The 13,484-nt window shown below is 32.1% G+C and overlaps 1 protein-coding gene across 1 annotated transcript in view; it reads right to left on the reverse strand.

Moving 5' to 3' along the window:
• The window catches only part of CSMD3 (CUB and Sushi multiple domains 3), a 629,782-nt gene that overhangs the window by 360,287 nt on the left and 256,011 nt on the right, over positions 1-13,484 (reverse strand). Inside the window, exons 8-9 of the mRNA XM_035317227.1 lie at positions 13,045-13,122; positions 7,938-8,025 (exon numbers count right to left, since the gene is read on the reverse strand). Of these exons, the coding sequence (XP_035173118.1) occupies positions 7,938-8,025; positions 13,045-13,122 (166 nt within the window). The remainder of the gene's footprint in view (positions 1-7,937; positions 8,026-13,044; positions 13,123-13,484) is intronic.

The raw sequence follows: 13,484 nt of genomic DNA on the forward strand, positions 1-13,484 counted from the left end.
GATTCCTTTAAAAAAAAAACAATTCTGTGATTCTGTGGAAAAAAAAAAAAGCAACCAACCAAGCAAACAAAAAAAAACAAAACCCCCCACAAGCTTGTTAAGAAAATGCCAAGAAGCCAAGAAAATGGGTCTCTAGGGAAGCATTAAAAATCTAGACAAAATTAACATTTATGATTGTTTTTCTGGCATTATTTATCTATACACCCTTTCAAAATATTGAAAAGAAAAAACAAACAACAACAACAAAACATTAATCCCTTAAAAGTTGTCTGGTAGAAGAGATCCTTCTTGTTGTTTCTGCAAATTATATTTTTGTCCAATAGCTTTCATTCCTGGCATGCAAAAATTCAATTCAAAATCCATCTTTCTCTAAAAAAAAAGACTGATACTTGAGTTTGACAGTACAGAAGGATAGTGTCACTCCCTAGGGTTCAGTAGCTGAGGTAAATACAATGCAGATTCAAAAAAGGACATCCAGATTACCATGAAGAAATTATTATTTCTAAGGCAAAATTAAGTAGATAGGCTTACATCTACATTCCTTTGATTTAGCTGTCTCAAGAACAGACGGTCATCGGTGTGATCTAGGGTCTGGTGTGGTGACTTAAAAATCTAAAGACATAGATAGCATTCATTTCAGTTGTTGGTTTTTTTTGGATACTTGTGGGGGGTTGTGGTTTTTTTGTTTGTTTGGTTGGTTGGTTGGTTTGTTTTTCCACAGAATCACAGACTTGTTTTGTTTTTTAAAGGAATCTGAAATAATTTGAGGAATTTGTTGTAGACCAAAAGAGGGATTCCTGGAAGGATGAAACTTATGTATCTATCTGATGTGTCTATTGCATGTCTGGAAGTATTGCATGAAGACATGTGGGAGCCTGCTGGAATGTTAGAGAACTACAAATTATTGAGAGAGGAAAATAAATAAATAAATAAATATAAATATTGTGCAAGCTCTTTTTTGGAGACTTGTCCCTTGGCTAGTCTACCCCTTAACTGCATACAGGTATTGTTTTAGAGAAAGCTTTCTTAGTACTCTATAACAGAGAGAGAGAACAAATAACCAAAAACAGTGGGCACAATCAAGGGCAGTTTCATGCCCTGGCTTACATTTGATCCAAATTGCTTGCCAGACCAAACCTCTTTAAAGTGTGTGTAAAGCTTGTAAATCTGAAGAGAACTGAAGTGTGATAAAGCTATGGAGTTGTTCATCATTATATACAATACAGATGTGCACTGCAAAAATAAGAAAAAATATCAAAAATAGCAGAAAAATCTTCAACAAGTTTCAAAAGTAGATTATACCTATCTGGCCAAAAAAAGACCTGCCTCTAAATGCAGCCAATGAACTAAGAGGATTAAATGTAATTAGAAATTATATTCAGAAATTATGAACACAAATCAACGATACTGGGCCAAACTTTGTTGATCTAGTCCAGTATTGCTGACACTGACAGGGATGATAAGTGAAGTGCATGCTTAGAGAAAAAAACAAACATATATAGTTCATCTTCTGATCACTACCATATGAGCTTCTGTTGGTATATAAGTCACAAAAGGAAGTTCATGTACCATGTGGATCCTTTAACAAATTGGTGAGGAAACCCTGTGATGTTGGAATATAATGTGGAAATGGCAGAAGTAATCTGCCTTTTCCTCACTGCCTTTTCCGAAGCACTGTCACAATTTGGAAAGAGGAGAGACATACAATAATGGAGAATGTCAGGTGAAAGAAGATGGATATATTCAAAAACATAGGGCCAGATAGTTTTCACCAGAGGATGCTAACAAAGCTGGTTGATGCTATGCAAGACTGATACCATCTATGAAAACTCATGGTGATGAAAACAAGTTCTTGTTGGCTGCAGAAAGGGTAACATGACATGAATTTTTAACAAAGGCAAGGAGAAGCTAGGAGCTTCATCTCAATCCCTGGAAAGTGTATTTTCTAGGAAAGCAGGCAATCAGGAGCAGTTACACTGAATTACCAAAGGTGAATCATAGTTGATCAACTTGATTGTCTTCTATGGCAAAATGACTGGCTACATAGGCCAGAGGAAAGTGATAGATGCAATAGTGCTCAGCCACAGCACAGCTTTTAACACTATCACTCACGGCTTTATCTTTTGGAAATGGAGGAAGTCTGCACTGAATAGGTAGACTGAAAATTGGCCTGGCAACTGATCTTCAAGGATAGGAATCAATGGCTTCATATTCAGTTGGCCACCGTTACTGGCCACCACCAGCAGAAAACTCATGAAATGAACAAGGACCGGTAAAAATGTCTGCACTGTTTATCAGTAATGTGTTTTCATACTGAAGAAAATAAAGTACATACTCATCTACATTAGACGAAGTGGTGACAGCAGATTAAGTGAAATTTTTACTTAGGTGGTGAGACCGCCTCTGCAATATTAAGCCCAGTATCTGGTCTTCCATTTCAGAAGGGTTATTGATAAAAACTCCAAAGGTATCGGAGGAGTTAACTGTACGCCTAGAGCACCCACAGTGAAAAATTGAGGGAACTTGGCTTAATTAGTCTGAAAAAGAGGAAGCTAAGCAATCTTTTAATAGCAGACCATAATTACTTCAAGAACATTTACAAAGATGATGAAGCCAAACTTATTTTAATGTGGCAGAGAATAGTCAGTTTTGGAGATTCGGGTGCTACATTACAGGAAACTACGAAAGCAGGTCAGAACTGGAACAGTTTACCCAGACTGTTGTTTAATCTCCATTTGTGGGAGTTTTCAGGACTAGTTAAAGCCACAGATTATCTGATTTAGTGTTGGCATTTGTCCTGCTTTAGGCAGGAGGTTGGAGTAGATGCCCTCTTGAGGACACATACAATCAATATTTCACTCAAGCTGTTCAATTTAGTTTGAACCCTCATAAACCTTTGGCATCTATGAGATACTGTTCCTAGCTTAAAAAATGGATACTTGACCCATGTCTCTCAGCAACTTTATATGAAAATTTATAAAAGAACAAAAGAAGATTGATATTTAAAAAATAATAATTTTCATCAGGAAAAAGTATAGCAAAATACTATAGCATATTATAAAATTATAGCAAAATAGTATAGCAAAAAAAGTTTTGCACAAAGCAAAATAAAAATTAAAAAATAGAAAGCTATATGAATTTGAAAAAAAAACACTTCCATTTCACATCTATTTTTGAAGACTCTTTAGAGGAGATAAACTAAATGCAGTAAGGAAAAGCCTAAATTGAAAGTATAGAATCTGTAAAGGAAGGATGTGAAAGAGAAGCTTTAAAATTTTGAACTTTGTATGATGTTTCCATTGAATGTTATTGGCAAAGCTGGCATTTATGTAGAAAAACAACTAATTTTAGATTATGTTTCCATTATTTGATATATTCTTTATGATTGAACAAAAAATAATTATGCGAGGATTCAAAACCTCAAGCTCAGCAGTAGTGAGAAATTATATATATTCTGAGTTTTGAATTTAGATTTTTCATGTAAATTTTGTTCAGTTTTATTATCTGGGCGATTTATAGCAGACATTGTAGAACATAGTGTTGAGCAAGGTGTAATGAAGACTAAATGTCTTTGCAAAGTCAGATCTTATTCAGCAGAAGTTGTAGGCTGTATCTTGGCAGATACCCTACAGTCCTGAGTGTGTGGCTGCTTACAGGCCTCCAAGGTGCTCTGCCTGGTAAGAGCAGCCTGTTTGTAATAATCTTTTGACTTACAAAATGCACTAAGAAGAAACTAAGTGAACACAGACAAGAACTGTCTTGAATATAAACTTCATGTACTTCCTTCTGTCAAGAGAATCTGTATTTTTAAGACTACAGTAGCATCTTAGTGGCTAACAGCATTCACTGGTCTGTTGTGATCCACGTTTGATTTGAATCTCACCTTTAAATACCTAATTGGACTACTCTACAGAGGTAGTAGGTAGGTTCATTGATTCATTTCACGAAGCCAGAACTTTGGGATGTTATAGAGGTATATGTTTGCTCTATAATAAAATACCTGCCCAACTAAATTCACTTTGGCTATGGTTATTCCACTATAAACAGAGAAGAAAACAAAAAAGCATCCAACCCCCCCAAATTAGAACCCCTCCCCCCCCCCAAATTAGAAACAAACAAACAAAAATAAGATCAAGTGAAATCTATTACATCTTCATCTATAATATATTTTTTAGATTTTCCAATAGGGGCATTGATTCTAAAATTGGCTACTCATGGGAAAAATGTTTATTTTACTGAATGACAGGAAACATAAAAGCAGTGACTAGAAATTATAGCAGAACGAACACTTCTACATCTACATTTCTAAGCAATCTCTAGAACAAGGAAGAGAGAAAAAAAAATGAGGTTTTCTTTTTGAGGCAAAATATATTTTTTTTCAGTACAGGAAATGCTGGTAGCCATTAGCAAGTCTCATTGTCTTTTCTTCTTTTTTTTTTTTTTTTGTTTAATTTTAAAAGTCCTGTAGATGCTCAAAGAGCCATCTAGTATCAGAAACAAAGTTTTTAAACGTAAAACTTAACTAAAATATAGCCATGGGGATTTTCATGTTAGAAGAAAAAAAATCAAAAGCGTGAACATTGAAAATTTGGTCCCAAAGGACATCATGAAATGCTGCAGCTTGTCTTAGAGCTTGCATTTTCTAAGTCTGTAAGAACATGTGAATGTGCTGAGAAGACAAACAGTGTTTTTAATCAGAACAGGCGTGAAATTGCACTAAAATCCTTACACATCTATACCTTCACATTTAAAGAAAACTAAAGAGAAGTGAGGTAAGTGACATATTTCTAACATTCACTAGTCCCGTTCTTTACAAGTACAAATTTCACCATTCACTTTCATAAGATGTTTAACAAGCCTTAGATAGGAAATAACTTTATTTATCTCAATACTTGTAAGATCATAGAATCATGGAATCATTAAGGTTGGAAAAGACCTCCAAGATTATCTGGTCTGATCATCCCCCTACCACCAATATCACCCACTAAACCATGTCCCTAAGCACCACATCCAACCTTTCCTTAAACATCCCCAGGGACAGTGACTCCACGTCCTCCCTGGGAACCCAGTCCAATGCCTAACTAATATGAATACAACTAAGGGAGTTAATTGTTCACTTTATCAGGGCTTGTCAACTATTTTTCTTTTGAAAGAAAACTAGTCCTTTCTGGGTTGTTTCTAAGAGCTACACTCAGTATAGAAAATTGAATTTGTTTTGAGAGGACCAGACCAGACTGAACTAAGGAAATTCAAATTTCTGGGTGAAAAAAATTAATTCCAGGACAACTTTAGAGCATTAGTTTGGTGTGTCAGTGAAGCCACTGGGAGACCATACTGGGAGAAACTATCACTGCTCTGTTAGATTTAGCAAGTTAGAGAAATCAGGAAGCATCGAGTCTACCTTTAAAATCAACAGCATTTTACACTGTTCCTATAATCTGCCCTAAACAGAAGATAATCATTTAATTACTTTAAAGAAATAAAAACATTAAAAGTTTAGTCTGAAATATGATGAAAATATATTATTTGGTTGAAGATGGGAAATACCTTCAATAAAGTAAATATCCCTGCTCACCAGTACCATAAGACCTAGAGTATAATAATGAATCCATTACACCTTCTGTTTCTCTCATTAAAAAAAAATACCTTTTCTGTTCCCCAAAAATGTAATTAAATTGAGCACACTTCTTTTCAACTTTCTTTTTTTTTTTTTTTTCACTTCCAGTGGCTATTGTATGTGTAAGCCAATTTCTCTCAGTTACATACGTTTGAAATGTCCTGGTTATTATTTTTTTTTCTATTATGATGGCATTGGATTTATCCTTTTGTTATGCATATACTTAATATTTATTAAGTAGCACATTCATTTGAGTTGATAGTAAAGCTGATCTCCCCTCACAGATAACTTGGTAACTTTTTCTCAAAATTAAAAAAAAAAAAAGTTTTATACAGTGAGAAATTAGAAAAAAATGATGTTTTTATTTTTTATATTATATATCTTGTATTCTGTTGTTAGATAGTTTGAAGGCCTTCTCCTTTAACTTTTCTTATAAATTCATTTGAAACAGGAAAATTTGATAGTCACATCAACACAGTGTGTAGTGGAAAAATATATATATATATCCCCTACAGTTTGGCGTAAAGAGAAAGATGAGGGCAAGATGATCACCATCTCTTCTTTCAGCTACACAAAAAGTACTTCACAAATAATAATAATAATAATAATAATAATAATTTCAGGCAGGTAGGCCTTTAAGTGGTCAACTGCAGAAACAAAACAGGAAAGACTTACAGATTCTTTGTCAAAGACTTTCTCTACCAAGCCTCTTTTAACTCTCTGATGTTAAAATATGAAATACTGACCAAAGTAATGATTCTAGAAAGCATGACAGTTAAGAAATGTCATTTATTTTTACTTCTTTGAAAATATTGAGAAATCATTTTTTGTCAGGTAATGTCAGAAATGACATTTCATGTAAAATTACTTATAAAGCTTTCTCTGATGCACCCTAAGCTTTTTCTGTTCTCAAAACTGTAGAACAAGAGAGATCATAATAACTGACTGCCAGATAGCACATTCACTTGGGATGTCATTGTCAACTCTATATTCCGCTTGATTGCAGGGAGAAAAGTAAAAATATAACAGATTTTTTAAAAAAAAGTACAAGTTACGTAATAGAATGAAGTAACAAAATTTTAAAAAAAATTTTGGTCATCTACCAGATTCCTCTAACACTTGATATTATCTTCAAGCATTACGAACTGTCCTGTATTATATGGAAAATACATCTTTAGAACAAAACTGAATGTAATAAAACCAATTAATTTTAAAACGATAAATCTCCTTCCTCCTTATTTATTTATTTTCTCTTTCCCCACTTAGCTTTTTGGGATTTATAAAAATGATAGAAATGTCAAACTGATACATAACATAAAGCATATAACATAGCCCAAGGTTCATTCTCTTCATACAGTACAAAAATTGTCAATTATTAAGTATGGAATATGTATGTTTTATCCTTTTTAGTGTATGATGAGAACAAAACCTTTCCACATAAACCCATTACAATGTTCAACAATCAAATCAAAACAAAGCCACATATAAAAGAAAACGATTTGGAAACTTAGATAGCTAAGAGATTAAAACTAATTTAAAACATAAAACAGATCACTGGCAGTGTATGATTCTTTGATTCTTTGGAGCCTTTTAAAAAATGTTCTATAAAGCCAGCGAGGAATTAAATTTAAAGCATTTGCTAGAAAAAAAATACATCATACAATTCTGATTTTTATTTTTTATAGTACTACCATTCACTATTGATTTGGCATGCAACAAACTTATTAAAAGACCTAGTCTGTATTAGAAATACTACACCATTCTGAGGATTACTATGAAAGTTTAATACACCTGCATGTATCAAACTTTTGGGTTAATGAAAAATATAATGCAGAAAATACAATATTGTCCATTAGATTCTAAGAAATATTTATATAATAATATCTGAAACACCTTCTGTGAGTCTTTATTGTGATGTTGTGTGTTACATTCTTTTTTTTTTTTAACATCCCCTCATGTCCTTCACAAAGACCTCCAGTTACATGTGTATGTTCAGTATTTGTAGAACACAGTATTTACATGAGAAAATTATTTTAAATTACCTTTAATAGTTTTTGTTTTGTTTTGTTTTGTTTTTCCCAGATCATCAGAGATGATACACAGTATCACTTGTACACTTATGTACAAGTACATTACTTATTTTATGTACTTTGCATACAAAGTATATTGCAACATGTAATTTCATATAGAATTCCATTTCAGTTTTTACTGAGAAGTTTAGTTTTGAAAGAACAGCTCAACAACAAAAAAGAATTTTCCAAGTGATTTTCAGCAAATTATGTATTAGAAAAATGATGCAATGGTAGGGTTTATATTTTACCTAAAGTCTGAGCCTATCCGTTTTCCATTCTCAGGTTCTCCGGGATCTGGACACAAATTGGATGCCTGTTTAATACCTCCCTCATTTACTGCAAAACAAAACAAAGAAACAAACAAACAAACAAAATAATACTGTTTTTAGGAAATGCATATTTAAGCAATTAACAAACATGAAAAAGTATATCTATACATTTTATCATTTAAAATAGATTTTCTACAGAATATGAACACCCACATAGTATCTAGTTTCAGTACATAACATTCCTCTCTATATTAAGCAAAGCATGTATTTCTGTATGTTTAAAAATAATAACGAGTTTTCTGTAAGTTGTACTAATCAGCTATTTTGTTTGCTTGTAATATTACTGAACCCATGTAAATATTACTGCTATTCCTTTACAAACATTCACATTTAAAAGTGTTCATCAAGGCTGTAAGATTTTACTCTGAACGTAGTCTAATAAATATCATCTCCACTGAGAGCTGACCTTTTCTCCTTGAACTTGAATGGATAGGCTCATGCTGCTGATAGAATCATCCTTAATCAGTATTAAAAATGCAGATACCCCCAGAATGCCAGTTTGGTTTGCATACATTTATAATAAACTAAAACGGATCTTCAGAGAGAAACTTCCTGTGAATCTTTCAGTATGTTTTTCCAGAAATTTGAATGTAGTAATTTACCCCCAACATATTCAACTCCCTCTTTGTTTGTTTTTGTTTTATGTTTTGCTTTTTGCATTTTTTGTTTGATTTTGATTTAACGCATCATGCACTTTCCCATAATATCTATAGATTTGTAAAGTATATATTGCAAAAATAAATTTCAGGCCAAAATAATTCTATTCTTCAAAAAGTAGCATAGATTAGTCTGTTGTTAGTTGGTAAAATCATGACCCAGTAGAAGAGTATTCTTTTCAAAAATTCAAGTTGACAAGAAACCAAGGGATTTATACTAAGAGACTGGCTGTTGCATTCATCTCTGTTTCTGGGGAATTACTCCAATGGATTTGCACTATTAGTTAGTAGTATAACTTGTCCTATAGGAAAAAGTTTGCATAACTAGGCTTATCACATTTTATATTGTAAAAAATGTAGTTTCTAACTATACTTCTAAAGGCTGCGCATTAAACCTCAGCTTTTCATGATGGCCAGTAACATTCAGAAATATCTGGGGGCCTTCCCTTCCCTGAAATTTGTTGTCTTACATATACACAAACGGAAGAATTGGCTCAATACCTCAGAGGAAGGCAAAGGCCAAATAAAAATGTTGTAGATGATTGAAAGAAAAATGTGTCCAGTTAGCACACTTCTCTAGTCATAAAAACTGTCAAGCTCAGTCCTTGTCAAATGGGATCACGGACCTCTGCCCCAGCAGAGCTCTACCAAATTGGTTCTAATAGCAAATAAATGCAAACCCTGCTCATCTGCATCATTAAGCTCAGGGGACTTTGGACTAGGAGGGCTCTTCCTCAGAGCCATATTACTTTCCATCGTTTCCTCCCCCAGTATTGTAGATAAAAGCATGTACATAAAAACAAGTTCTCACTACTGTTGGAATGCATATATTTCTAGCAATTGTATATTGTATATGTTAAAATTGTATGTAATCTGATGATTCCATAAACTGCATTCCACAAGTCATCATTTGCTGGACAAATATTTCAAATGAATTATCTTTGAACTATCTGCATTCATTTAAGCAGTTTCAAAGCCTGAGAAATTCAGAAACATCACAACTAGCCAGTAAATATAGACAGAACCTTAAAACTTGAGGTAGATAGAATTCACTGAGCAATTTTCCACAATGCAGGAAGGTAAAGGAATTATGCCCGACAACAAATAGGGAAAAAGATACCTTCTTGGTTTTGTGACTGTCAGTTAACTATTCTAACATTAAACATATGTTAAATATATAGCTAGAAACTTACTCATGATGTTGGATAATAATAATAAAGATTTTATTATATTTTAATTGATGTTTTGGGACTATAACATAGCACACAGAATATTTTTTTACTATAAACAAAATAAAACTACCATATTAATCAACTATTTATGTTTATCATTATTCAGGTTCTAATATTTAAAGTAGTTTTATTTTTATACACTGCATTTCCCTCTCTCAGTTAACACAGTGAATATAGATGTTTTAAAAAAAAAATCTATCAGATTTTACAGCACAATAATTATTGTACTTTAAAATTTCTATCAAAAATGGCAACTTGAGAAATTATCCTGTTTTCTGACATCTTTAATATTAAGATCTATACTTTAAAATACTCTATAAAATTGATTTTTAAAATATAACGTAACTATTTATTAATATTCTTAAAAACCTGAAGGATTTTTTAAAGAAAAACAATAAAATATTTACAAAATTAAAACAACATATATGGCAGTAATAATCCAGAAGAGAGTTCTATGTAAAAGTCATAAAAATGATTTCTCCATCACATTTGGTCCCAAATCAGTAATGCATTTAAGCCCAAATGTAAATTCACTCTGATTTCTTTTCAGTACTTTACCAAAACTATGTACAACTTACATTTTGAAAGTTTTTATTCAAGTTAATGTTTCCAGACATAATGCTTGATTTTTCAGTCTACTGGAATCCACTTCTCATATACTTCCCCATCTCTCTACCTCTTTATCTGTCTATATATCTACCTATCTATCTATGTCTTTCCCCTCCAGATATTCATGTGAGTTAGCAGTGATAGGGTTTCCTTTCATAAGTTAAAGGCAGAAAAGCATTCATTTGGGGTCTGATCATGAAACTGAGAGCAAGAAATCTCAGAGTTCTAATTTAGATTGAACTAGATGGAACTTTGCTATGTTTTTAACAGACATATATATCAACACTTACAAAATGAAATTGATGCATACTTGTTTCAAAATATATCGTTATATCAGAAATTACCATTCTGGCTTTAATATGTGCAAATCAACTATGTTGATGTCATGCTTTTGTTCTTACAGAGTAAACCTGATAACAATAAGCATTTCAACTAAGCATGTGCATAAATGTTTGCAGGATTAGGGACTATCTTTTAAAAATAATTTCTAAATGAGGAGAATTACATTTTATGTTAGATAACTGGTACATTAAAAAAAATAGGAAAAGACATACACATGAGCAATGTTAGATGATTTCTAAAGACTTTTATAATACAAAGCCTATTGTAAAATAGGTATTCAATTATACGTATCCTATTTCCACCAACAGCTGAATGACCATCATCCTTTTTTTATAAAAGACCCTACCTTTCACTGTAATGCAAATAGAGATCCAGCTGAGGTCACACTGGGACACATTTTATCTAAATCAACATCTAAATACATAGCCTTTTCATGAAGTGCTTTCTCTTCAATTTCACCAACTACAGTGACTAGCTAACCAAATGATAGATTACAATATAAAATCTAAGTTATCATTTTATGACCAGATTATGACTCACTAAAGGTACAAATCAACAAGGTTTTAACCTTTGCTTATTATTGATTCATGTAGGTAATCTACTCTGTAACAAATAAACCAAGATACAGAAGTTTTCAGTTTTACAAAGATTACCATAACATGTTAAATGATATAAAGTTTATTTAAAATATTTATAGATAACTTTAATAATTAATTTCATAATGATGACTTTTAAATATCACAAGTGTCTGGTACTTTACTGTAAATATGCAATCCTTATTAATGCTTATATAATGGAATAGTTAAAGATTTGTATAAAACTAACATATAGAGAAACAATCTGTTTTATCAGCCATTTTACTACTTTTCTAATTTATAACCATGAAAGCAAAAATGGACTGTGTCAGGAAGAGACCTTAATTATATAAACACTATTTATTTTGCTATTATTTCTTGTTTTGTTATCACTCTACTTTGCAGTCACACGATATATGTAAAAAGAACACTTGTTTTTAAATATCTCGATACATCAGTTTTAAATAAAACAAAAATGTCTTTCAGAACTATTTAGATGATGCAGTTTACAGAAAAGTTGAATGTGGCAATAAGCTGCATTATAAAACTGAACAGAAGAATATTTTGCTTTATGTTTCTAACTCTTTATTTTTCTAAGCTCTTGCTGCTTGAAGACACCTTTATATATATTAAAAAAAAAAAAAAAAAAAAAAGTCTAATATTGACAGTTAAAATCCCAAACTGAAAAATACTTTAAAAAATATGCCAATGTGCCCCTGCTAAATCTTGGACCCTGAATCAATCACAAACACCTTGGAAAAAAAAAAAAAAAAAAAAAGGGCACAATGTAAGGAGCCTCAAAATAAGTCCTTCCACTCCTTTGAAGAATAATGTATTCTTCATTAGAATAATAGTATAAGCAGATATATGCTAAAGCATTTAGTCCATCCTTACTTTAACCGATTACTTTATTTAAAACATAGTTATAGTCCAAAGAGGAGTTATATAAAAATTGCACCTTCTTTGGAAAAAAAATATATCCTCTTTCAGGTAATTGTATATAAAATCACAGCTGTTTAATTTATGTGAAAAATGTTTTCCTGCTTCTTAGGAGTTAATCATGACTCAGTCCTATAAGATGCTGAGCACTTTCAGTTTCTCCCTTCTTTAATTACAATTGAAGGCATAAAGCACCTCCAGAATTTTTAAACTTACAGGTAGTTAATCAGTTCAAAATGTCAAAGTTAATGAAGAAAAAGAGACTTCAGATAGTGAACTCATGGGTGTTGCTTGAAAAAAATATTTGATTGTATGTTTGTAAATGAGGATGGGCTTTGGCTTGCATAGCCTTTTCCTACTAGTATAAGTTTTCAATTAAAATAGCATATCTCCTGTTCCCAGCTAAGATTTCAGCTGATACCTGGGAGGCTGAATATTTATTTATTTATAAACACTTTAATGTGAAATTCCTGAGAAAGTAACATCATTCCACAATGCCAGAAAGTCTGCCTTTAGAGTAGAACCACATTTAAATTTTCACCATGCTGACTGGAGGAACAGATTTAAGTTAGTTATACTTTTAGAAATACATACACAATTTCAAAAACACACAAACACAGCACAAAGTTCACTCTTGCACTAGAAAAAAGTAACAAAAAAGGAGTACACTCACAGATAGAAAACTTGTTGCTGTTGTCTTTCCCTGGAAACAATTTAAATCCTCTAGATTTAAAATCTATGGCCTTTTTCACTAGTTAAAAAACAAACAAACAAACAAAAACATGTATCAGGCAAAACAGTCTAAAATATTTCATTTCATTTGACAAATTTAATCATGAAACTATATACAAATTAGAGTACCAGCTATCTAGCACGCTCATATTTTGTACCTATTGTGGAAAAGAATTTACTAAAACAAGTTGGAGACCAATTTGTGTGCCTGACAAAGAACAGAAGTAAAATTTTAACTAATTATTCCTCCTGCATAACAGAATAAAATGATGGCCAGAAGTATTTATTTCCATGCACCATTATCAGTGTAAAACATTGTCACACATTTATGGAACCTGGGAAATAAAAAAATGGTAGATATGTTGCTTGAACACTGTTGAC

Source organism: Oxyura jamaicensis, chromosome 2 (assembly GCF_011077185.1).
Source record: "Oxyura jamaicensis isolate SHBP4307 breed ruddy duck chromosome 2, BPBGC_Ojam_1.0, whole genome shotgun sequence".
NCBI classification, from domain to species: domain Eukaryota; kingdom Metazoa; phylum Chordata; class Aves; order Anseriformes; family Anatidae; genus Oxyura; species Oxyura jamaicensis.